The following is a 24413-nucleotide window of genomic DNA, read 5'->3' as shown; positions in this document are numbered from 1 at the left end:
AGCATTTCTTTTAAATAATTTTTAAGCACAGGAGTAAGATACTTAAGCATATTTTGTTTTGTTTTTCAGAGATTAAATGCACTGGCAGGATTAGTCCGTGGTAGTCTTCCTAAATTACACAGAAATATAATAACGGCACTGATAACTATTGATGTACATGCAAGAGACATCGTTAGTGAACTTGTTACAGAAAAGGTAATGTCATTTTTTTCTGAAGTAGCTTAGATAAACATGTACACAAAACTAACTGCTTTGAATCACTTTATTAAAAAATCACTGCATTTGATCTTTATAGGTGAATTCTGTTGACAGTTTTGAATGGCAAAAACAGCTACGTTATTACTGGGACTTGGATCTAGATAATTGCGTTGCTAGGATGGCTTTATCCCAGTATATCTATGGCTATGAATACCTGGGTGCGTGTCCAAGATTAGTGATAACTCCACTGACAGTATGTATTTTCCTACAGTTTTATCATTATTTAAATAGAAGTTTGCTGTCTTAGAAATGCTACTAATGGAGGTATTGATATTTAATACTCTTAGTTTGATGCATACCCAAGGCGTATGCTGGTTCAGTGAGTTCCATCTACAAAGGGAAAATAAACAAAGTCAAATAGAAAAAAAGACATCAGCCTTGTTATTATTAGTTAGACCTTGAGTTAAAATACCCACCATGTCCACCCATACCCCTGCAGAGGTGTCACCTTCAATATTCAGCAAATCTGAGCATGTGTCCTACTAGGTTGAGGGTTCGACAATATCTGTCAACATGAACTGAATGGATGACTAGCCTAGATCACAACATTGACATCCTTGAGAACCAGACTAGTGTACAATGAGGGATGTAATAATACTGGTCCATGAGAGTTTTGCTAGGACAAGAATTTTGTAATTGGGCTATGTGTGTGCTGATAATTTGGCCATTTGTGTGCCCTCATTCTTAATGGTGAAACTATGTACAGTTTTCTGATAATCTAAATACACTGGGGCAAATTCTTAACTGGTGTAACTTGTCAGAGTTCCAGGAGGCAATGACATATTATACCAGTGGATGACCAACCCTATGAGATCTGCTGTCATGTAGTACATAAGGTATTTATATGTATGGCAGAGAACACATAAAATGTTTAATTTGAAAAAGCAGTAAGTGGGAAGCAACAGAAGTTTGTGCATCACATATGATGATAACACTTGTATCTTCTCAGGATCGTTGCTACCTCTGCCTTATGGGAGCTTTACAGCTTGACCTGGGTGGAGCCCCTGCTGGGCCTGCTGGAACTGGTAAAACAGAGACCACAAAAGACCTTGCAAAAGCATTGGCCATTCAGTGTGTTGTGTTCAACTGCTCAGATGGCTTGGACTACAAGGTGAGAAAACTGGATCTATTCATTTATGCAATCTCACTTAAATCAATCAGATGGCATGGGCAAAATTGAATGCTGGATTTTTATCCTAGTGAAGTGACATAGGTCACATAAGAAGTATGCAGCAGAACTGGGAAACTAAACTGAATTTAAAAATCCTTTCTTTGGCTTAATTCTCTTCTTTGTCAAGATACTTTTGATGCAGGGAGATGGAAAGGAGGGACCTTCCAAACATCCCCATTTTAAGAGTTCACCAAGGAGCCATATACCAGCTAGAACTGTCATATGGATTTCACTCCATCCTCTTTGTTACTCTCCTTTGTCTTGCTGTAGCAAACACCTCCCCAGCAAGCTCCCTATGTCAGGGGAAAAGGACTGAGGTACTAACTGGCTCCATCAGTTTGGCACCAGTTGAAAATTCCCCCCCGAACTGGAGAAATTCTCAGCTATGGTGAGATTTTGAGCCTCTTAATTGGTATAAAAGGGCATGGAACTGAGACTGAAGCTCTGGCCTCTGTACTGAGAATGTTTATGTCATCTTTAGGATTTGAATTCATCTGCAACTTTTCAAATGACTTATTTTCACACTTATAACGGTGTTACAGTAAAGAAGACAATTCCGGAAAGGCTTTGGGTTTCACAGATCATGCAGCATCTTTCTGGAAAATGTGGGCTCTTTTTTTTAAAAAAAAAGTGTTTACTGTCATAGAAGTGTACTTAAACAAGCATTATATTGAAGAACATACAACAATTTCATGCTCATTTGTAAAAGTTCCTGTTTTCCTTTCCCAGTGGTGTATAGTTTTCCTGTGGCTAGCTCATATGAAAATACTCTCTGATGTCTGCTTGCTTTCAACAACTCTTTCTGTTCCCTGTACAGGCAACCCCTGCTTAACGCGGTTTCACTTAGCTCTGTCTAGCTATAATGCTCATTTTAAATTGATACCTGATTCCACTTAGTGCTCAGCAAGCTTCAGTATAATGCTTGCAGTCACCATCTTGAGTCATTAAAAACACTTGCAGTCTCCATCCTGGATCATCAAAAACTTTCGGTTTCGCTTAACACTCGTTTCACTTAACAGTCAGTTTTTCAGGAACCAATTAAGAGCACTAAGCAGGGGTTGCTTGTACCCATTTCCTTTCTTTATTTTTTTTGTTTCAGACCCCAGGACCACTCTTATGACATCCCTTTTCTCTGTTCCCCATTTTTAGTTTTAAAATGTTCTTCACAATGCAGTGACCTTGAAATGCTTGACAACAAACATCTAATTGAAAGGAAATGTTTTTTAAAAATGAAGCTTAGTTTTCTTTTATGGGCTCCTTCTTCAAGTATCCTGTTGTGTCCCTTGACACGTGCTGTTGGCCTCACATCATAACATGTCTTTTACATCAGTCAAAAATGGGAGTCCCATTCTTTTCTAAACTGTACAAACCACGCAGTTTCCTTGTCTTCCTCTCCGTCCCATTCTGACATGTCTCTTCCTTTGACACTGGACTAAATACATTTATAAAGCTTTGAAGATCATCAGTGCATTGCGAAACCCTGCATAATCTTTGGCCATGTTATGGTTTCAGATGATGGGACGTTTCTTCAGTGGTTTGGCTCAGTCTGGAGCATGGTGCTGTTTTGATGAATTTAATCGAATTGATATTGAAGTTCTATCAGTGATTGCTCAGCAGCTAATTACTATTAGGAATGCTAAAGCTGCAAAGGTAATTATCTTTTATATTGGATAATAAAAGAGAAATAGTGTGTTATGTTAATGTTTGTGAAAAAGTCTGGATTATTGACAGTCCAGAACTGATTTATTTTTATTTAGCCACAGATCAGGTACAGCATGTGCTGGGATCGTTGGGTGGTGATAGCGTGGGGCTGGGACCCATGGCAGAGCTGCAATCCACCCTTGTGTGCCCCTGCCCATGGAACTGTGTTCTGGCACAGGGTGTGTGGGGAGCGAGGAGTGGATCATGGCTTTGGTCTAGGTAACTGTGGTACATTTGGGAGGGATGCCACCCCGTTCCTCCCCCTGTGGTTGAACCCATCTTCCGGTTCTCTCCCAGTCTCACCTCACCTTCAGTCTCTTTCCTGCCATGACTTTGATGTTATTTTGCTTGTTGTTGGCCCCTAGGGCCAGGAGTAACCTCACTGGTCATCTTGCCTGCCCAGCGACGCCAGCCTCCCACCTGGGACACTGTGCTCTCCCTCAAGTATTTCCCTTTTAAGGGAATGCTCCCTTAGGCTGCTGAACACCCATTGGGGCTTCACTGTCACAGCCTTGGCCCCCTTCTTCTCTGGCTGGACCCTTGACCTTGGCCCACTGTTTAAGATTTCAGCTCTTGGGTATTGGCCCTGTTTTGGCAGCAGCTTCTCCTGGGGTTCCAGTATCACCACTCCACTCTACACCCCTCTGTCTTGGGCCTAGCTACTGGCATGTATAGCAGGGGAGTACCACACAGGCACCCCTGTTCATGGCCTTCTTCACCCCTGTAGCCACACCCCAGTTCTCTGGTCTCAAGTTCAGAACAGAACAAAAACACAAGCCAGCTGTTTCACAAAACATAGTCTCCCTCAGGGTAAATGTTACCTGCAGTCCCTACTTCCATCAGAACCATCTCACCCCAGCTCCCCTGGGTGGCTTGGGTGCCTTCCTGCCTGTCTCTAGCAGCCCCTCTCTCCCAGGATATCCTCTCGCTGCTGCAAGCAGGAGCTGCTACTTTGCATGGCCAGGGACTGGGCTTATATCCCCCAAGCTTAGCCTCCTTCCAGCCATGTGAATGGGTCTTCTGCACCCCAGGACCAGGTACCAGCTAATTGCTTCATTAGCCATCTGGCCTTTTTAGCCCCTCACTCAGTCCACCTTGGCTGTTACTCCTTGCTTGGTGCCCTTCCAGGCCCTGGGTTTCCTATCCTCTCAGGCCTTCCTAGTAACAGAGACAGGGGTTCCCTGTTACAGTGACCAAACTGAAGTGAAACCAAATGCCAAACTGATTTAAAAAAAAAAAGCTCACAATTTTATATTTGTGATCTTTCCTGGAAAATGCAATCCTATTTTTAAAGAAAATTCCAATTTTTCAGGAATGCAATATAAAGTATATTTTTCACTTTTCTCTTAAACAGCTCTTTCGATTTATGTTTGAGGGTCGTGAAATAAAGCTGGTCATGACATGTGCAGCATTCATAACCATGAATCCTGGCTATGCTGGACGGACAGAATTACCTGACAATTTAAAATCTCTCTTCAGACCATTTGCCATGATGGTTCCAAATTATGCCTTAATTGCTGAGGTATCTTTAAGTAGCTGGTACTATTAAGTGTGTTACAATTTTATTTAAGGATGTTTATTACATTTAGTATTAATGAACCACAGAATTATCTTGAACTGTTTCGGACTCCTGGTTCAGCGTGAGTTGTATCTGCTCAGTAATGGTTGCCATTAATTTGGTTATCCTTACCTTTGGATTTCATTTTATACTGCTTCCCTGAAATAAACCTAACTACCAGCTGCCTTTGTCATTTACACTATTTTTCTTTTTTGGACTTATAATAGGTCTAAGTTACTCAGAAATTTAAGTCCATAATCTTAAAATAAGTTCTGTTCTATTATTATATAGTTTTGTGTGTGTGTGTGTGTATGTATGTTTTGCAGTTGTTAAGCCTGGACCTTGCAATATTTACCTACATCACTGTGTATTTACTTGCACAAGTGTTTCAATTAAAGTAAACTAAACTAGTTATGTGAATAAGCACTTGCAAAGGCTTACAGCTCTAACCATTAATATTTTCCCTAAATAAATGGATATCATGCATTAGATACTGTAGAAAAAAGTAGATCACGTAGCTGAGAGCATTTGTAAAAAAATGTAGACTAAATTACTACAAAATCATATTATCTCTAATTACATATGCAGACATTTGGGGCCAGATCCTGCTCCCAATGAAGCCAATGTGAGAGCAGCACTGAGACTGTAAATATGAGATTTTCAGTACATTATAAATACATTTAGATGTGCTTTTTTGTTTGCTCTAGGTGATTTTATATTCAGAAGGATTTGAGTCTAGTAAAGTTCTTGCAAGGAAGATGACTCAAATGTACAAACTTTGTAGTGAGCAACTCTCTCAACAGGACCACTATGACTTTGGAATGAGAGCTGTTAAATCTGTATTAGTCATGGCTGGGTAAGAATCCTCAAAAGGTACGAGATCCAGCATTGTTATGAAAATGTCTCTGTCAAATCCAAGAATTTAATAAATGCTTTACCTTTCCCTCATGCTAAAAGGAAGATAGACTTCTTATTATTGACCTTCTGGAGGTAAGCAAATACCTTCATGGAGCAGGATACACTTATTTGTGTTGGTACTGAGATTGGTGGGTGATTTTTCCAAGACTTCAGTATTGCTGAATTCTGGAAAATAAATAGTGATACTGATTAATAAGAAGTTGGAGTTCAATTATAAAAAATGGTTTGATGGTATAATACCAAATTATAACCGGAGAGTAACTGAATACACTCCCTTTTTAAATGCTAGTTATACCAGTTAACTTATATTACCTATAAAGATTTGTATACAAATAGATTGAGAAAAACTGAATCATCCTAGGTACTGTTTTTTTTAAACTTAGGTCATTAAAAAGAGAAAATCCAGATCTGAATGAGGATGTTGTATTAATAAGGGCTTTACGAGATTCCAACCTACCAAAATTTCTTGCAGATGATGCTCTTCTTTTCAGGTAATTTTATGTTTTAATAGTCTGTCTTCCACATATCATTGCATCACATTTATATTGCCATTATTAAAAATAATCAAAACAATTTATGTTTACAAACTTAGTTTTATTTGCATTATACATCAAAAGCCACTATATTATGTTTTTTCTAGTACCTTTCATTGTAATCCTGTTTTTAATTGCTTATAACTTTGGGAAACGTTAACAGTTTCAGTTGAAATGCCCCATGTTTGGTTTCTGCTACAACTTTAATTATTTTGGAAAGTTTAAGTAAAAATGGTGCAGCTCTTTCCAAGAATGAATCTTGTGAAAAATAAGTACTTTTGCCAATATTGGACTTTTCTTTATTTCAGTCTTTTTGGAGCAACTTCAACACTCCTGTAGTTTGGATAAGAACTTGAAATTAAGCATGGGTATAGTCCCCATCAGAGAAGTCTGTTTTGCTGTTTCCATGAAATCTAGCCCAAACTGTTCAAATTATAACCTTCTGAAAAGATCTGTGTCCAGCTGTTTTGGCACTGCTCCTTGCTTGTGCTATGCCCCCTGCATTATTCTGAAGTAACTGCAAAGTCCTGATTCAGCTCAGACACAGGCATGATGCTTTCTCTTGTTCTTGCCATTGCTTATTTCTCAACAGAGTAGACGGTAGCCTAAGAAATGTATCCTGTGCTTGGAGCCTGAAGCAGAGGAATTTTGGTTTCTTTTCTTTTCTTCCACTGTCAGATTACTGCTGTTATTATTTACTCATATGCTACATACTCCTACACTCTAACAGGGAATAAAGTATAAGGCACTTTCCTGCTCCCCGATCATGTTCTACACCAGAGGTGGCCAATGCACATGTGCCACAAGTTTCTGTGTGTGGCATGCAGCTGACTGGGAAGGGGACAGGCAGCACAGTGGTAGTATGGCAGGGAACAGAAAGCTAAGCAGCAGATGGATCAGCAGGGATTCTGGTTTTCAATACTAAGAAAATTGCAAATTCTTTGATAACCCCAAAATCCATGGTTAAAATGAAAGCCCCCGCCATGGCCCCCCGGTTTTGCTTGTGCCCCTCACTCCCCAACCACAGCCCCTGTGGCCCTGCTGGTATCCCTTGCTCCCCCCGCAGCACCTTGGCCCTGCTAGTGCTCCTCCCCCAACAACCTCCCAGCCCTGCTCCTGCCCCTCACTCCTCCCCACAACGCCTTCTGCCCTGTTGGTGTCTCTCACCCCCCACCCACAGCTCCTGTTCACCCAGCCCTGCTGGAGGGGGCCCCCAGCTGCCAGGCTTATGGGACCAGGGACCTGGGTCCACAGCCCCCTGCCCCTGGCAGGAGGCAGTGGCTGCTGCAATGGAGCAGAGCCTGGCTCCCTCCCACTGCCTGCCTGCTGTGGGCTCAGGCGGGGGTAGGGGGGGAAAGATGCTCCTCACCGTGGCAGGGGAGTTTTGTATCCCCAGATCTGTGTGTGGGGTTGGGCCTGTGCCCTGCCCACTTCAGGCTTGGGCTCCTGTCCTGCTGCCCGTCCCTGTTCCCCAGGGCCTTGCAGCCCAGCATGTGTGACCCAGTGCTGTAAAGAACAGTGAAGCCATGCAGTGAGCATCGCACTCCTCTGGTGATGCATCCCCTGCTGCGCAGCTGCAACAGGGGCACTGGTGTGGAGTTGTGCACAGGGGCCATGGCAGCATGGAGATCACAGCGGCAGGGAGCTTCCTCTACTACTCCATTGTTCTTTGCAGCACTGGGTCACATACCAGGCTGAGGAGGCCCCAGGGGAGGGCAGCAGGGTGGGAGCCCAAGCCTGAAGTGGGCAGGACACAGTCCCCACCCTGCACACAGATCTGAGGGACATGGGTCCCCCCTGTCCCCCAGGAGTGCATGCAGCAGCAGGGAGCTGGCGTTCCCCAGCCTGCACAAGCTGCCTATGGCCCTAGGCCCCAAGCCCCAGGCACTGCCCGGCTGGGCAGCAGCCCCAGCCACAGCCCTGCTCAACTCCCTCCCTCTCTCCCTATGGGGGCCTCAATCCTCATCCCCCGCCCACACACACACATACACTTACATGCAGGAGCTGCTCTCCAGGCTGCTCTCCAGGCTGCCTGGCAGCCATGTGTATGTACATGCACATGATGCCCCCTGCCTGACCAGCCCCCTGCAAACTGGAACTCCACTAGCCTGCAGGGAGCTCATTGCAAAACTGCAAAATCTGTGGGTTTCTCTAGTAAAATGAGAAATCTGTGTATGCTTCCAATAAAAGGTAAAATCTACAGTTTACTCCGTTTTTCTGTGGGAAATGGAAAACCCAGATCCCTCTTGGTCAGGGAGCAGAAAGCAGAGCAGCAGATTAGGCAGTGGAAGTGGATGGAGTGGCAGTCAGAGAGGGTATGGGGCTAATTTCTGCTACACCTGATAAAGTCTGGCAACCACTGTTCTTCAGAAAAAAGTAACTAAGAGGCTGGGCCAATTGTTACTTTAAAAAACAGCTGGAAAAAGACTTAAATCTTGAGTATGCCCACACTCAAATCAAATCACTTAGCCATATTGCCTTAGAAGGACTTGGCTGTATCTCTTGTGTTCAGTTGTTTGTCTATAAAATAGGGTTACTGTGTAAATATCTAGTGATTCATGTTATACCTTTGCTGATTGTTTCACAGGATAATAGCTTATTGCTGGTGTTTACTAACAGTAGAGATTTGTGCCAGGGATGTGAAGGTCTTTCGTTCAAATCTTGTTAATTATCCACGAAGGGAGAATTACAATTGCACATGAACTTACTCTCTTTTTTAAATTTTTGTTTAAAAAAACCCAAACCCTCCAAGCAACTAAGAAACTGCTTCCAAAATACCTTGTGCTAAAATAAAGCTATTAAGTTTGAAAATCAAACACACGAGAATACTCAAGATTTAGATTAAATTTGTGCACATAACCTTAAATCTTTCCTTTCTGCTTATACATTGTATTACTGTCTATAACTACACCATGATTGTATGCAGTTTCTCTTCCCCTGCCTGAATCACTGTAAATGCAGGGATGATGGAATTCGCTAAATTCAGGTTGTGCAGTGAGTGATGCTTTTGTCAAAGGGACTCCTGCCTAATTCACTTCAGAAATTGGAAGGTGGGTAGTGATGGAAACTGGGGACTCCTTTGCGTAATGGTGTTGGGCAAGTTACCTTTACCAAATGTATTATTTGTGGTTTCTCCTTTTTAATGAGGGCCTAACTTGGTTCACTTACACATGTACAGAAATGCATACTGGACTGTATTTATACACCTCAGATTGGGGAATATCAAAGTTTGAAAGCACCTGTTTTATGAATACAGCTTTAACTGATACGAATTGAGCACTTTGGCCATGTCCAGATGTGCGGGGGGTGCGTGCCTGCATTTTCTTTACCTTAGTTGGAAGTGAAGGTGCTCAGCATTTTTGGGAAGCAGGGGCCATTTCCAAAAAAGTGTTCAGGCATATAAATCCTTTTTACGATTTCAGAGGAATTTAGGCACGAGGAGCTTTTTTACATATGCTCTGAGAGTGGTGGGGTGGGGAGGGGTGCTTTAATTAGAGTGGCTCCAAAAGCTGCTCTAATTAAAGTGCCCACAGCATCTCATGTATCAGCGTCCCTGCACTTCAAAATGGCAACAGAGGCACTTTAAAGCTTACTGAATGAGCTTTAGTTAAAGCACCCCAATGCCATTTTGAAGCACAGAGACACTGATACATGAGATGCAGAGGCTGCTGGATGCACGCTAATTAAAATGCGGCAGCAGACTTGATTAATCGAGTCTGCTCTCATCTGCTGTAATTACAACATGTGGGAGCAACCTTCTCACATGTGTACAGGCACCCATAAAGTGTTAGGTGCCTGGACACATTTTGGTTAGATCACCACTCTAGATACCTAAATATGCGTGTAGGAACCAACTTGTAGGCACCCACAGTAAAAAGTTTGGATTATAAAATCTAAAACATTCCTTCTTGCCCATCAGATTATAGGCCTATATAAAAGCTGTCCTTATGAAAACAGCAGCAAATCAAAAAAGATGTGCACTACTAAATAAAAATGGATTGTTTTAAATATAATCCAAGTAACACATTAATTGACAAGAATAAACAACGTTTCTTTTGTCTGTTTCAGTGGAATTATTTCTGATCTTTTCCCGGGAGTTATAATCCCAGACCATGACTATGGAATCCTACAATCAACAATTATAGATGTCATGCTTTCACAAGGATTGCAACCAGAAGACAGCATGGTTCATAAAGTCATACAGCTCTATGAAACCATGCTAGTAAGGCATGGCGTTATGCTTGTTGGGCCAACAGGAGGTGGGAAAACTACAGTTTATCAAGTTCTGGCACAATCCTTAGGAGAATTGCATAAGGCTGGGGAGCAAAACTCATTTTACCAGCCTGTCAAAACATATATTTTGAACCCCAAATCAATTACAATGGGGGAATTGTATGGCGAAGTTAATAACTTAACTTTGGAGTGGAAAGATGGATTGATGGCACTTAGTGTTCGGGCAGCTGTAAATGACACTTCGGAAGATCACAAGTGGATCATTAGTGATGGGCCAGTCGATGCATTATGGATTGAAAATATGAATACTGTCTTGGATGATAACAAGATGCTGTGCTTGGCCAACAGTGAAAGAATCAAACTTACACCCTTCATCCATATGATGTTTGAGGTACTATGAGGTCTTAGATTTTAACTGCTCTATTGATTAGTCCTTTGACCCACAACTGAATTGAATAGCTATTTGTTTTTAAAAGTTGTCCTGTCTTGCTTCTGTCTTTCTGTTTATGATGGATGACTTGGGACTTTTTCCAAAATGTTCTTCTCCCTTGCTAGCCATTCAAGATCAAAGCCAAATAACTTTTGTCATCAAGTAGTTAAAGAGGGTAGAACTCTGCTCTTGTTTGGTTTTCTAAGTGTCCAGTTTTGGTCATCTACATGTTCATAAAAAATGCTGCTTAAACACATGTTGGAATTCAGTTTCTAGCTATGTAGTCCTGTGTGTGGACAACTATTTGTACATATATATACATTGGCAAAAACATTGGAGAGAGAGTGCCCCATCTTTGCCTTTCAGTTGCTTAGTGACTAGGACATATTGGAAGCTGGGTCTATGTGACTTCCCAGTGCAGCATTTTGGCCAGCATGCTGCATCTTATTGCCCCCCACCTCTTTTTTTGGGCATCCTTTCAGTGGACAGATGGTAGATATTGCAGCCTATGATATAAATGGCTTGCAGTGTCTCATGTGACTGAATAGTCCAATCTAAGATTTGCATGATCTGTGAATGGTTGCAGGTATGTATGTGTCAAGGTTGGGTGGTTTGGAAGCTGCCTGCTTCCTACAGACTCTTTTCTCTTCAAGCTGTTAGAGCCAATTCCTGTTGTGGACTTTGATGCTCTGGTGGAGATGATAACGCCATTTATTCTGATCACTTGCTAAGGTCTTCCATTGTTCAGGATCAATTCCAAATACCTTCATATCTTGCTTGCATGCATCTTTGTAATGAAACTTGGGGATTTGGCTTGGGGATTTAAAAGGAAGCTGACTAGGCAGTAGGCATTGATTGGAACAAGGGAGTTACACGAGAGAAAACCTGAAGGAATGTGGGGAGATGATAGCAAGGGATTGAGCAATGGGACTTGGGGGAGAGTCCCAAAGACTGACTTACCTGTGAAGACAGGGAGGCGAAGCAGCTGCGGTATCCAAGCTGGTAGATCTGGATCCAGGGGGTCCAGGCAGCCAGTCAGGGGACCTGGAGGGAAGAAGAGATGGAGCTGAGTGCTCATGTGAGTTTGGGGCGTGTGCCCAGTGTGACTTGGCCCTGAAAGATAAGGGCCAAGATGAACTGCGGGACTGTCAGCTTGGGACCCATGTGGGGAAGAATGGGGTAAGTGCCCAACAGCACAGAACTGGCTGCTTAGAGGCAGATCAAGGCCATCCAGGAACTAAGACTCGCACAAAGGAGAACTGAGTACTAAGTCAGAACACGTGGTGTGGTAAGGGCAGGGCATGGGGATGGTAGAGCCCTGTGAAGTGAAGCCAACCTTCTAAGTTACAGAACAAACACCAGCCTTATCTCTTAAGACTGTATTCATTGTTGATTCCTTCCTTTTTGTAAATCGCAGCAAGTGAGTTTCAGGAGACTATCTGGTCCAACATGACAGACGGCAGTTTTACTTTGGGAGGACCTGGCTAATCTTTCACACCTCCCATAGTTCCCCATATAGCATGTCCTTAGGTATACATCCATCTTCCAATCTGCTCAGATGGCACAGTTAGCTCAGTCATCTCTGTTTGAATAGGGCTGTCACATTTGGGAAATTTACCCTTTCAAGATCCTCTGTTAGGCCATTTGATACTGAGAATGTAGAGCAAACAGCGCAGGTGGAAGCTGTTTAACCTTTTCTGTTGATGTGCATAAGTTGTCCATGTTTTCTCACCATACATGAGAGTGCTGAGTACGCAAGCTTTGTACACTAGCATTTTGGTCTTAATGGTAAGTTTTGAGTTGTTCCATCCTCTTTTAGTCTGCTGAAGGTGGTGGCAGCCTTTCCGATGCAAACATCGAATTCATCATCCAGTGAGAGGTTGGTGGTCACTGTGGAACCTAGGTAGCTGAGCTTTTGTACTACTTCTAGCTGGTTCTCATTAAGGGTGATTGCTGGATCTTGTGGAACTCCCTGTCCTAGTACAACTTTTCTTTATGCTAATGGTAAGAGCAAATGCCTGGCAAGCTGTTGAGGGGCAATCCATGATTTCTTGTAGTAGGTCTTCGTTGTGGGTTATAAAGGCAGCATCATCAACGAATACAAGCAAAGTGGATAAAAATCAATGATTAAAAAAAATTAAAAATCGTATTTTTTTATTTAAATCGTATTTTTTAAGTTTAATCATATTTTTATATGGAGATGAGAGATAACAGATCTGATTGCCCACCCATCAGCCCTGCTGTCTCTCTGCAAGTTTGTATACACACAGTCAAGCCCTTACCTTTCTCTAAAAATGCAAAGTTTCAAGAAGTGTAAATGAATAAAAGATATCAAGCAACAAGAATTCACTTTTTGTAGAAAGCAATGATTAAATTGAGGCTTTCTGACCAGTGATTTAAATCATAATTTAAATTGATTTGATTTAAATCAGACCCACCTGGAATAGAAGCTCCCTGAGCAGCACCTTTCTAACTTTAGTCTTTGCCTTAAGTCGTGACAGGTTAAAGAGTTTCCCATTTGATCTTGTGTGAAGGTATACTCTACCTTCCATGTCTTTAAATCCACAGTTCAGTAGTATACCGAGAAGATGCCAAAATGTGTAGGGGCAAGAGCACAACTTTGCATCACTCTGCTTTTCATCTCAAAGCTATCCAAAGTGGGCTCATAAAACCGAACAGTTGCTTTCACATTGTTGTGGAAGGAGAATATAACACTTAGCAGGAGTGTTGGGCATCTTATCTTTTAGGGGGAGGAAGTCAGGTAAGGTAGAGTCAAAGGACCCCAGCAAGATGAGACTCTCTGAGTCTGACCTTAGAGCCAATTCCCCTGCCATCAGACTGATGTAGCCAAGGCTGCAGTTGGCCAGTTTTTCCATGAGGAGATCAAGGGGCACCAGATCAAAGGCTTTTTTAAAGTCCATATATATGATATCAATGTCTTCTCCCTTGTCCAGGTGACATGTCACCTGGTCATAGAAGGAAATGAGATTGGTCAGGCAAGACCTATGCACAACAAACCCTTGCTGGCTGTCCCTTGGGATGTTGCCATCAGCCAGCTTGTCAAGAATGGTCTCTTTGATAATTTTTTTCCAAAATCTTTCCAGGGATTGAGGTCAAGCTGATTGGCCTGTAGTTCCCCAGATCTATTTTCCTCCCTTTCTTGAAGGTAGGCACCACATTGGCCTTCTTCCATCTTTAGGTACTTCACCTGAGCGCCATGAGTTCTTGAAGATCCTTGCCAGCGGCTGGGCTATGATGCCTGCCAGCTCCTTAAGTACCCTGGGGTGCAAACTGTCAGGACCAGCTGACTTGAATGTGTCCAGCCTCTCAAGGTATTCCTTTACAAGGTCTACACCAATGTTGGGTAATAAATTCACCCTCACCCTGGCCATCCCACATCGTGTTAGGCAGGACGGCCCATTGGGCTGGTGAAAAAACGATGCGAAATACCCATTAAGCAAGTTGGCCTTTTCTTGGGTGTCGGTTTTCAGTTATCCCATTTGGTTTAGCAGGAGTCCAATGTCTGGTTTAGCAGGGGTCTTTCCAGCGTTTGAGTAGCAGCTAATGAAGATATGGTAGTAGGCCTTCTTTCCCACACTTGAGAATTTCTGCTGGGATGCCATCTTTTCCAGGAGCCTTGCCACTTGATAATGAATCAGTTGCCTTGCTTGACTCTTCTACAGTGGGTTCCACATCTAACTCTGGCATGACCTGTAGAGTTGGTATTTGGGCCAGTGATTTGCTGGTGATGTTTCTTTCTTGTAAGTATAGCTCTGAGTAGTGTTCAACCCAATGAGACATCTGCTTGCTTCTATCTATAATGGATTCACCACTGCATGATGTGAGAAAGGCAACCTTGTGAGTAGGGCCTAGAGAGCTTTCTTCAGACAATCATACGTGACTTTTGGTTTTGTGTGTCTGAGGTTATCTGTATCTCATTACAGAGCTTAGACCAGTACTGATTTGCACAGTATCTGGTTGCTCCCTGTACCTCATTTTTTTCCTGTCGAAGTCTCGTTTTGGTGCTTGCTGTTGGTTTCTTGTGTTTGAGACGTTGATAAGAAGTAAAGGTTCTTCTGCATTTTCTTCAAACCAGTCCTTACTGGATGGTCTCTTTTCCCCAAATGTAGCTTTAGCTGTTTCATGGATTGCAGTTCTTAAATTTTCCAAGATTTCCTCTGTCTTTTCTGGTAGTGACTTACTTCCCAAACATGCTGAGTTCAAAAGCCTTTACAACCTCTTGGCACATTCTCTAGTTCTTGGTGTTAGTCGTATTGATTTTGGGCTTATTCCTAGGTTTTGTTCTATGTAGTTTCATGGCTGTAACTTTCACTTTACTAATGATCAGGGAGTGCTCAGTGTCACAAGCGGTACTGTGGAACATGCAGGTCTTCTGCACTGAAGGTAGATCTTTCCTTTTAACAATAACAAGATCTAGGTGATGCCAGTAGCCTGATCATGGATGTCTCCATGACACTTTGTGGCAATCTTTTCCAGCAAAATATGAATTGTAATGCACAGTTGGTTTTGGGCACAGAATTCAAGAAGTTGTTGGCCGCTTTCATTCATCTTGATAATGCTAAAATGTCATAGGCAACCTGGCCATGAGTTGTTATGCTGTGCTGACTCTTTCATTAAAGTCTCTGAGGAGGTTTGATGGTATGCCTTTGACAGCACGGTGCAGTGTGTCATAAAATGTATCCTTCTGCTCAGGGCTGGAGCTGAGTGTTGGTACATAAACGATGATGATGTTCACAAAGTCAGTGGTCTGAAGTCTAAGTGAGATGATGTGCTCTGACTTCCTAATGGGTGTTTCTATAAGCTTTGCCACCTTGTTGCTCATAGTGAAACCAATGATGTGCAGATTATTTGCTTCAGCACTTTTACCTTGCCAGAAAAGGTATAATTGGCCTCTTGGATAGAACCAGCACCTGCAAGTGTTGTTTCCTGGAGCACTGCAGTGTCAACAGTGAGTTTATACAGCTCACAGCCAATCAAAGTGACTTCTGTATGCTGCTTATTAGGGGTGCACAGATAGAGATTTTGGGAGCCAATACCGATAGCTGATTTTTAAGGAGGCATATTGGCCAATACCAATCCAATTTCCAATACAGCTGCATGCAGCTGGTAAGTCTGTTGTGGTGGGAGGAGAAAGAGGAGGAAAGGGGCGTGGGAGGGGCAGATTAATGCCCCCCCTGCAGTGAGGGAGGGAATGGGGCTGGAACAGGGACTGGGAGGAAGGGACAAAGCCACAGGATGTGTGTCTTAGTAAGGTGGCTGCTGACCTGAAAGGGAAGGGGCCCTAGGTGCTAATTAGGGGCCCTATTCCCAGTGAGGGAGAAGTTTCCTTCCTGCACCCGTTTTTTCCAATGACTATATTAGTGGCTGAGCTTTGCAAGAAGTGCCAGAAAAGGGAATAGATGATGGATGACCTGTGGTATTCTGGCTAGAGTGCTGTCCTGGGAAGTCCAACCACCTTTCTTGTGGTTTATCCTTTTTCTTTCCACTGGGCATCTATTCACCTAACTTTATTATGCAGGAATCAATTTGCCTTTCTGAGAGAGTTATGTTATTCCTGGATCTCAGAAAGAAAACCAGAGAGGTTCCTACCAAATTTCACTGTTTGAAATTATTTTTAATATCTTGTCTAAATCCTTTCTCTTTCTGTAATGTCACACCATTACCTAATGATTGCTATTAGCTAACCCAACTTTTCCCCCCCACTTCCTTTGAAATCCCACTCATTTTCATGTCCTTCTTTACCATTAGTACAGCCAAACATTTTCTACCTGGTGCAGAACTTCTGTATCTCTCCTGGGATTAGTATTTAGCCTGACAATTTTGGGCAGAAGGATTTAGTCATGGAAGTGACTGACTAAAGTTAGTAAAAAATGAATAACCCTGTTATAGGTAAAAAAAAAAAAACAAAAACAACCAAAATATCTACAGCCTGATACCTGAATATGATCATTAGTACAGGGTTCTAACTAATGTAGTAAATTACCATTTACAGAGTCTTACTTAACTAGTATTGCATTAAGTCCAGAATAGTATTGTTTGCTATCTCTGAAAGCTATAATTAAATAAAAATAACATCGGCTAAAATACTGCTTTGGATGTTCCAAATTAGAAGTAACCCATATGTAGTCAAGAAATAATGAGCTAGTTTTCTCTCAGATTTGGCTAGGGATTTATGAAGTGCTTGTGTTTCTCTAACTGCTGTATAAAAGATTGCTGTTTTGTAAAGAATAAAATGAAATATAGTTCTGAGTATTTTCATATCAGAGAGGGAATTCATTTGCTATATTGAAATTGTCCATATAGTTTTTCCACAGTTTCCAAATATTTCACTAGCTGACCTCTTTATTAATGCAAATCAGTTTCTTCGTAGAGATGATGGTATAGTTCTTTGCTGTGTGAATACGCCTGTGATTTATTCCCTCTGAATCCATACAGGAGTCAGGATGCCAAACAAGAATATTTTTTGTAGCAGCTATGCATTTTTGTTTAAATTCTAACTGATGAGAAGAAACCAGAGAATAAGGATAACATTTCATAGATTTCATAGATTTCATAGACATTAGGGCTGGAAGGGACCTCGGGAGATCATCGAGTCCAGCCCCCTGCCCAAAGGGCAGGAAGTCAGCTGGGGTCATAGGATCCCAGCAAGATAAGCATCCAATTTACTCTTGAAGGTGTTCAATGTAGGTGCTTGAACCACCTCCGCTGGCAGACTGTTCCAGACCTTGGGGGCTCGGACAGTAAAGAAATTCTTCCCTATGTCCAGCCTGAAACGGTCTTGCAGGAGTTTGTGACCGTTCGACCTCGTCATCCCTTGAGGCGCTCTGGTGAACAAACGTTCCCCCAGATCCTGGTGGTCACCCCTGATAAACTTATAGGTGGCCATCAGATCACCCCTGAGCCTGCGCTTTTCCAGGCTAAAGAGTCCCATGGCTCTCAGCCTGTCATCGTAAGATTTGTTTTCCTGACCTCTGATCATGCGCGTGGCTCTCCTCTGGACTCTCTCAAGCTTCTCCACATCCTTTGTGAATTGTGGAGCCCAAAACTGAACGCAGTACTCCAGCTGCGGCCTCACCAAGTCCAAGTACAAGGGGAAAATGACGTCCCGGGATTTGCTCGAGAAGCATCTATGGATGCAAGCCAGTGTTTTGGTCGCTCTACTAGCTGCAGCATCGCATTGCAGGCTCATGTTCATCTTGTGGTCAATGATGACCCCCAAGTCTCTTTCTTCTGTAGTGCTATCCAACGTAGCACTGCCGAGCCTATAAGGATGCTGCAGGTTTTTCCTCCCAAGGTGGAGAACCTTGCATTTTTCGGTGTTAAACACCATCAGGTTCTTGTCCGCCCATTTGCTGAGCTTGTCCAGGTCAGCCTGGATCACCCGCCTATCTTCTGGCATGGATGCTTTGCCCCAAAGTTTGGTGTCATCGGCGAACTTGGCCATTCCACTCCTGACTCCAATGTCCACATCATTAATGAAGATGTTGAACAGGATGGGTCCCAGGACAGAGCCTTGAGGGACCCCACTGGTCACAGGGCACCACAATGAGTGACTGCCATTGATTACAACCCTCTGCGTCTGACCACGGAGCCAGTTTCCCAGCCAGTGGATCGTGGTGGAGCCAAGGCCACAACTGGGCAGTTTGGCCAAGAGGTGATCGTGGCATACCAGATCAAAGGCTTTTTTGAAGTCAAGATATATGACATCAATCTCTTCTCCCTTGTCCAGGTGATAGGTCACCTGGTCATAGAAGGAAATGAGATTGGTCAAACAAGACCTACCTGCAACAAACCCGTGGTGGCTATCCCTTAGGATGTTAGCCTGGGCCAGTCCATCAAGGATGGCCTCCTTAATAAACTTTTCTAAGATCTTCCCCAGGATAGAAGTCAGGCTAATGGGCCTGTAGTTAGCCGGATCCACTCTCCTCCCTTTCTTGAAGATCGGCACCACATTGGCCTTCTTCCAGTCTTCAGGCACTACACCAGAGCACCAGGAGTTTTCAAAGATCCGTGCCAGGGGCTGGGCTATGACGCTTGCCAGCTCCTTGAGTACCCTGGGGTGCAGATTGTCAGGGCCGGCTGACTTGAAGGTATCCAGCTTCTCAAGCTGTTCCTTCACGAGGTCAGCATTTATGGAGGGTAGGGGATCCCCATCACCTGGATCCCCCTGTCTCATAGCAGGCATGGGCGTCCCATGGGACTGATGAAAGACTGACGCAAAGTACCTATTTAATAGGTTGGCTTTTTCCTGGGCGTCAGTTGTCAGTTGCCCCATCTGGTTTAGCAGGGGTCCAACATTGCCCTTGCTTTTCCTCCGGCTCCCCACATATCTGAAAAAGGACTTTTTGTTGTCCTTGATGCCTGAAGCTAGTTGGAGTTCAGTTGCAGCCTTGGCTTTCCTGGTTTGGTCCCTGCAGGACCGGACCAGCGCAGAATAATCCTCCTTGGAGGTGAATCCCGTCCTCCATCCTTTGTAGGCTTTCCTTTTTAGCCGCAGGAGGTCCGCTAGGTCCCTAGAGAGCGAGGAGGGCTGCTGTGCCTTCTTGCTGCCTTTCCTCCGTGTTGGAATAGATTTAGCTTGTGCATTGAGGATCGCTTCCTAGAAGCAACCACTCTTCTTGAACTCCCATCTCCCTGGGGTCACGGTCCCTGAGGGCCTGACTGACAAGCCTCTTGAGCTTGTCAAAGTCGGCTTTTCTGAAGTCAAGGACGTCTGTGTTGTTGACTGACTTGCCAGCTTTACGGCGGATGGTGAAGGTGATCAGCTCGTGGTCGCTGTCACCCAGCTTCTCATCGATCACTAGGTCACCGATTAGGTTGTCCCCCGTAGCCAGTACCAGGTCGAGCAGCACTTTGCCTCTCATTGGCCCATAGACTTCTTGAGTCAGGTAGAGGTCATCCACGCACGAGAGAAAGCTTTGCGACTGCTCGGATTTTGCTGAGTGATCTTCCCAGGAGATGTCCGGGTAATTGAAGTCACCCATGACAACCAAGGTCCTGGAGCAAGCGGCCTCAGTCAGTTCCCGGGCGAACTCCTGGTCAAGCTCAGGACTTTGAGTGGAAGGTCTGTAGTAGACTCCCACCGTTGTCCCCTGTGTCTTTTTTCCCACGAATTTTTACCCAGAGGGTCTCTAGCTGTCCATGCCGGTCACCAACATCAGCTTGCAGGGACATGTAGCTTTCCTTCACATAGAGAGCTACACCCCCGCCCCTTTTGTCAACACGATCCCTCCTGTACAGGGTATAGCCCTCTATACCCGTGGTCCAGTCATGGGTGGAGTCCTACCAGGTCTCCGTTATCCCAATGACGTCATAATTCTTTGCACTGAGCAGGAGGACAAGCTCCTCCTGCTTGTTACCCAGGCTCCTGGCATTAATGTACAGGCAGGCAAGTGTGCCCTTAGGGGCTCTTGCCTTGCCCACAGATTGTGCCAGGGCTGGGGCAGGGGTGGGCTCTCTTAAGTGCCTTGGTCTGGTGGCTTTGCAAGGGTCGCTCAGCAGGCCAGCAGTGGCAGTAGTCCCCCCATCCCCCAGCGGGCTTAGTTTAAAGCCCGGTGGAGCAGGTCAGCCAGCCTGGCTGAGAAGAGCCTTCTCCCCAGGGGAGAGAGGTGGAGGCCATCTCTTCCCAGCAGCTCGCTGCCTCTCTCGCCAAAGAGCGGGCTGTGGTCATGGAAGCCAAAGCCTTCCTGATGACACCATCTCCGCAGTCTTCGGTTCACTGAGTGGATCCTCCTCTCCCTCCTCAGCCCATAGCCTGAGACTGGGAGGATCAACGAAAACACCACCTGAGCTCCCAGACCCCTAAGTCTCACTCCCAACTCCCTGTAGCGCCTCATGACCTGGCTGGGGGTGCTCTGAGCCGTTTAAAGCCATTTAAAGAAGCTAACTTGAATAAAAGTTACCTCCAAATAAGGAAGTGAATAGCTCATATACTTGAATGTCTCCCCACAAGTCAGATCAGGGTGAAGGGAACTAGAACTATTATGTGCATTTTAACTGTGGTGTATGGTATTTAATGTACAGTATCCATACATTTCAGGTACAGGATCTAAAAGTTGCTTCCCCTGCAACAGTTAGCCGATGTGGAATGGTATACATTGACCCAGAGGAACTGAAGTGGATACCATATGTTAAGACTTGGATAGCAACTCTTGCAAATAAAGTAGGTGACAGAAAAATTATGCTTACATGAAGGCATGACACTTTTTCCAAACTCCCCTGAAATAACTTATTGACAAGAAGTTATTTAGTAAATATTGAAGGAAATAAATTCTAAGGAACCATTAAATATAATAAATTATGTTATGGAATGCATTAACATGGACAGAATATATTTACAAATATACAAAGCATATATCTGTGCACTTCTGAATTTTGAATGAATCAGAACTCATGGCAGAGGTGATATCTTTTATTAGACCAACCAGAATTTTGCAAAAAAAATCTTTAATTACAAGCTTTGGGTACAAACACCCTTCTTCAGGCATAGGAGAAAAGATTGTAAAAGTTCTCCCAGGTAGAAATGAAAATTCATATTTCATAGGAGATTTAAACATGTGGTAAAATCTCCTGTTTGGCGCGGTTCATTTTATGCAGGTTAGGCTCAGAGAAAAGTTGGAATAGTCTGCTTACCTCAAAGTTGGTTGGTGGCAAGCAGGATGTAATCATATTTCCTTCTGGTTATGATGTTTCATAATTCACAGAATTTCTGAGTTTTGAGATATTTCAGAGCAGTCTTTATGGGACTGCTCATGTGAATTAAGATTCCCCATTTGAATTAGAGTTGCAGAAATAGTCTTACAAGTATAATCCCTCAATTGCATGCTTATAATATCTATAAGTGAGTGTGTGTCTACAGGTGCAAAGTATCAATATATTGTGTATGTTCGGGACGCTTTAGAGATTGCTGTTATGAAGTGTGTTGTGTTTAAAAAGCAGTGTATTATTAACAAAAATGTTGTTTTAATTTTAGTTAAATGAAGACACAAAAGAGTATTTGTTTAATCTATTTTGTCGGTATGTTGAAGATACTCTAAAGTTCGTCAATAAAAAGTGCTCACAAGCTATTCCACAAGTGGATATAAGCAAAGTTTCTACCCTGTGTTGTTTACTGGAGTCTCTGCTATTTGGAAAAGGAGGTCCTGATCTTAAAATGGTAAAAATATTTATGTACTCCTATATAAGGCACTTAAGGTAGAATTATAGATAAGTGTAGGTGGAAGGGACCTCAGGAGGTCATTTAGTCCAACTTCCTGCTCAAGGCAGAATCATCCCTGTTTAAGCCATCCTAGAAAAGGATTTCTTGAATCTATTCTTAAAACTTCAGAAACAACCCTCACACAAACTACTTGGCATAATACTTGGAAAATCAAAAGCACCCTTCAGGGGCAATGCATAGGGGGTGCATGCAGGTGCACGTGCACCCCCTGAGTGTGGCAGTGCACCCCCTGCAAAAAGGCGCCACCAACACCATCGGTGGTGTCTGCAGGTGGTCGCCACTTGCCACCCCACTGCTGATACCACCGGCAGTGTCTGCAGGCAGTCAGCAATCCCCACTAGCTGCTGCCAGCGGTGCCTGCATGTGATCATCGACCCCTGGTCAGCGCTCGCCACCCCTACCCCCCACTGCCAACAGTGCTGGCATCATCTGCAGGAGCTACCTGTTCACTGCTGCCATGCTTCCGTCGCCACCGCGCTTCCACCACCGCCAGTGCAGCTGTGCCTCACCAGCTGCCAGGGGCACACGCCACTCATGGCACCCTTTAACTTGCTACAGTAAAGCAGGGGGATGAGCGAACTGTCAATATATGAAAACATTTATTCACAATTCTGATATACAGTTCCCTGTCCATGGACTGCATTGTACCACCCCACCCCCGAGGGTGGGGGTGGGCAGTAGGAACTTGAGGAGTGAGTGGGAGCCTGGAGACCCCAGCAGCAAAAGCAGCAGAGTGATGGAGAGAGTGGTGCCTGGACCAGAAGCCCCGAGGCCACAGGTTAATCTGTTGGAAGCTGCTGGGGGCCACGAGTTGACCAGCCTTGATATACATGACTGATATTCCAAAGGCATAATTTATTTAGAGTAACACTGAAACATTTCTGCTCAGTGCAACATTCTGAAAACTAACATGGAGAGAAGCAGTTTCAACCAGAGCAAATATCAATTTGCATTTCAAATGCATCTAAAAGTAAGAAAGCAAGTGTTGATAGTGTTAGCAGGATATAGAAATGTAAGAGCATAATTTCAGACATTTCTAAACCTGTATTTGAGCAGAATGAAAAGTCTTTATCAGAAAACAGGAAACAGTTTATTATATGATTAGAACCTGCGATTGAATTGCCAACTTTTAATTAATCTGTAAGATTTTAATATATATTTTACTAACAAACACAATTTGCTTTGCTTTATTCTTGGCCTGAGGTCCAATAGAGATCTTGTGTGCATAATGTATGCTGTCTTTGGGGCAGTTTAAGTTGTGTATAAGCAGTGTGCTAATTTCTTTCCTAGAGTGAACTTTAGCCTGTTCATTTGCTTTACAGTGGGTGCATCTGCATGTGTGCTGAGTGAAGAATGAATTGGAAACTCAGTCCACCAACTTTTCCAGAGGTGGTTGGGCCTCTGTTCTTTCCTGTGGATTTTACTGTTGAAGAATGTTAGTTCTAAATATGCTTACTCTATTCTTAAGCATCTGCTTTTTCAGTCTAAAGAGCAGCAATTTGTGATAAGAGTGAAAGAAAGGGAGTCAGTTGCTACTTGCTACAGCACTCCAAACATTCCTTCACAAGTGCATGCTGATAACGAAAATGCAGTCCACTAAAAGGCAGCTTGGCATCATCTGTGCGTAGGCTTGGATCTTATGTCCATGTCCATTTTTTAATTCAATTCCCCTTGTATTAAGTGGCTTCATTCACTCTTCATGCATTCTGTTGTTAGTAGCTAATTCACATTTCAGACCACATAAGTTTTTTTTTGAGATACTACTGAACAGAAAAGAAATGCCCAAAAGAAATGTTTTTAACAGACTTGTCTTTTTCTTCCAGGAGCAATTAAAATTAAATACTATAGTCTGCCAGACATTTGTTTTCTGCTTATTGTGGTCAGTGGGTGGAAATTTAACTGAAAACAACTGGGATGCTTTTGATACATTCTTAAGACAAGAGTTTGAGGATAATCCTGATGCCAAGGTAAAGAAATAGTTGACTTGTGAGCATGTACAATATTTTGTGTTTATAAAAGCAGTAATGTAACAAAGAATTGTTCTCTTTCCGATGTAAACCAAAAGTCTTATCAGTTGTGGACCTGAAATATCCCATGGTACTTTTAAAGAAATAGTAGCTTAATTCTTCATTGCCTTGACCCTTGCACAGTCATTTTCACCTAGGCCGTATACAAAGTTGTGCCAAATAAAAAGAGCAGCATTTTCCCATGGTTTTGCAATCATGCTCTGCGGGTATAAATGATGATTCAGAATGAAGATGAACACACTGATTTTCATCACTTATCTCACCTACAGGGCCCAATGTAGTAACTATGTTTTGAACCCACCACTCCTCGACCCCCCTACACACACAGAAGGCAATCAGGAAGAG

The 24413-nt window shown here is 43.4% G+C and overlaps 1 protein-coding gene across 1 annotated transcript in view; it reads left to right on the top strand.

Moving 5' to 3' along the window:
• Positions 1-24413, top strand: part of DNAH6 (dynein axonemal heavy chain 6) — a 254044-nt gene that overhangs the window by 90621 nt on the left and 139010 nt on the right. The window contains exons 27-37 of the mRNA XM_090038956.1: positions 70-195; positions 296-451; positions 1208-1369; positions 2942-3079; positions 4485-4652; positions 5396-5544; positions 5990-6097; positions 10208-10763; positions 20863-20985; positions 21796-21978; positions 23865-24008. Coding sequence (XP_089895082.1) covers positions 70-195; positions 296-451; positions 1208-1369; positions 2942-3079; positions 4485-4652; positions 5396-5544; positions 5990-6097; positions 10208-10763; positions 20863-20985; positions 21796-21978; positions 23865-24008 — 2013 coding nt within the window. The remainder of the gene's footprint in view (positions 1-69; positions 196-295; positions 452-1207; positions 1370-2941; positions 3080-4484; positions 4653-5395; positions 5545-5989; positions 6098-10207; positions 10764-20862; positions 20986-21795; positions 21979-23864; positions 24009-24413) is intronic.

This window comes from Crocodylus siamensis, chromosome 3, assembly GCF_052110815.1.
Source record: "Crocodylus siamensis isolate JL-2025a chromosome 3, ASM5211081v1, whole genome shotgun sequence".
Classification (NCBI taxonomy): domain Eukaryota; kingdom Metazoa; phylum Chordata; order Crocodylia; family Crocodylidae; genus Crocodylus; species Crocodylus siamensis.
The sequence above is the reverse complement of the archived record's forward strand: the minus strand, read 5'-3'. Positions and strand labels throughout refer to the sequence as shown.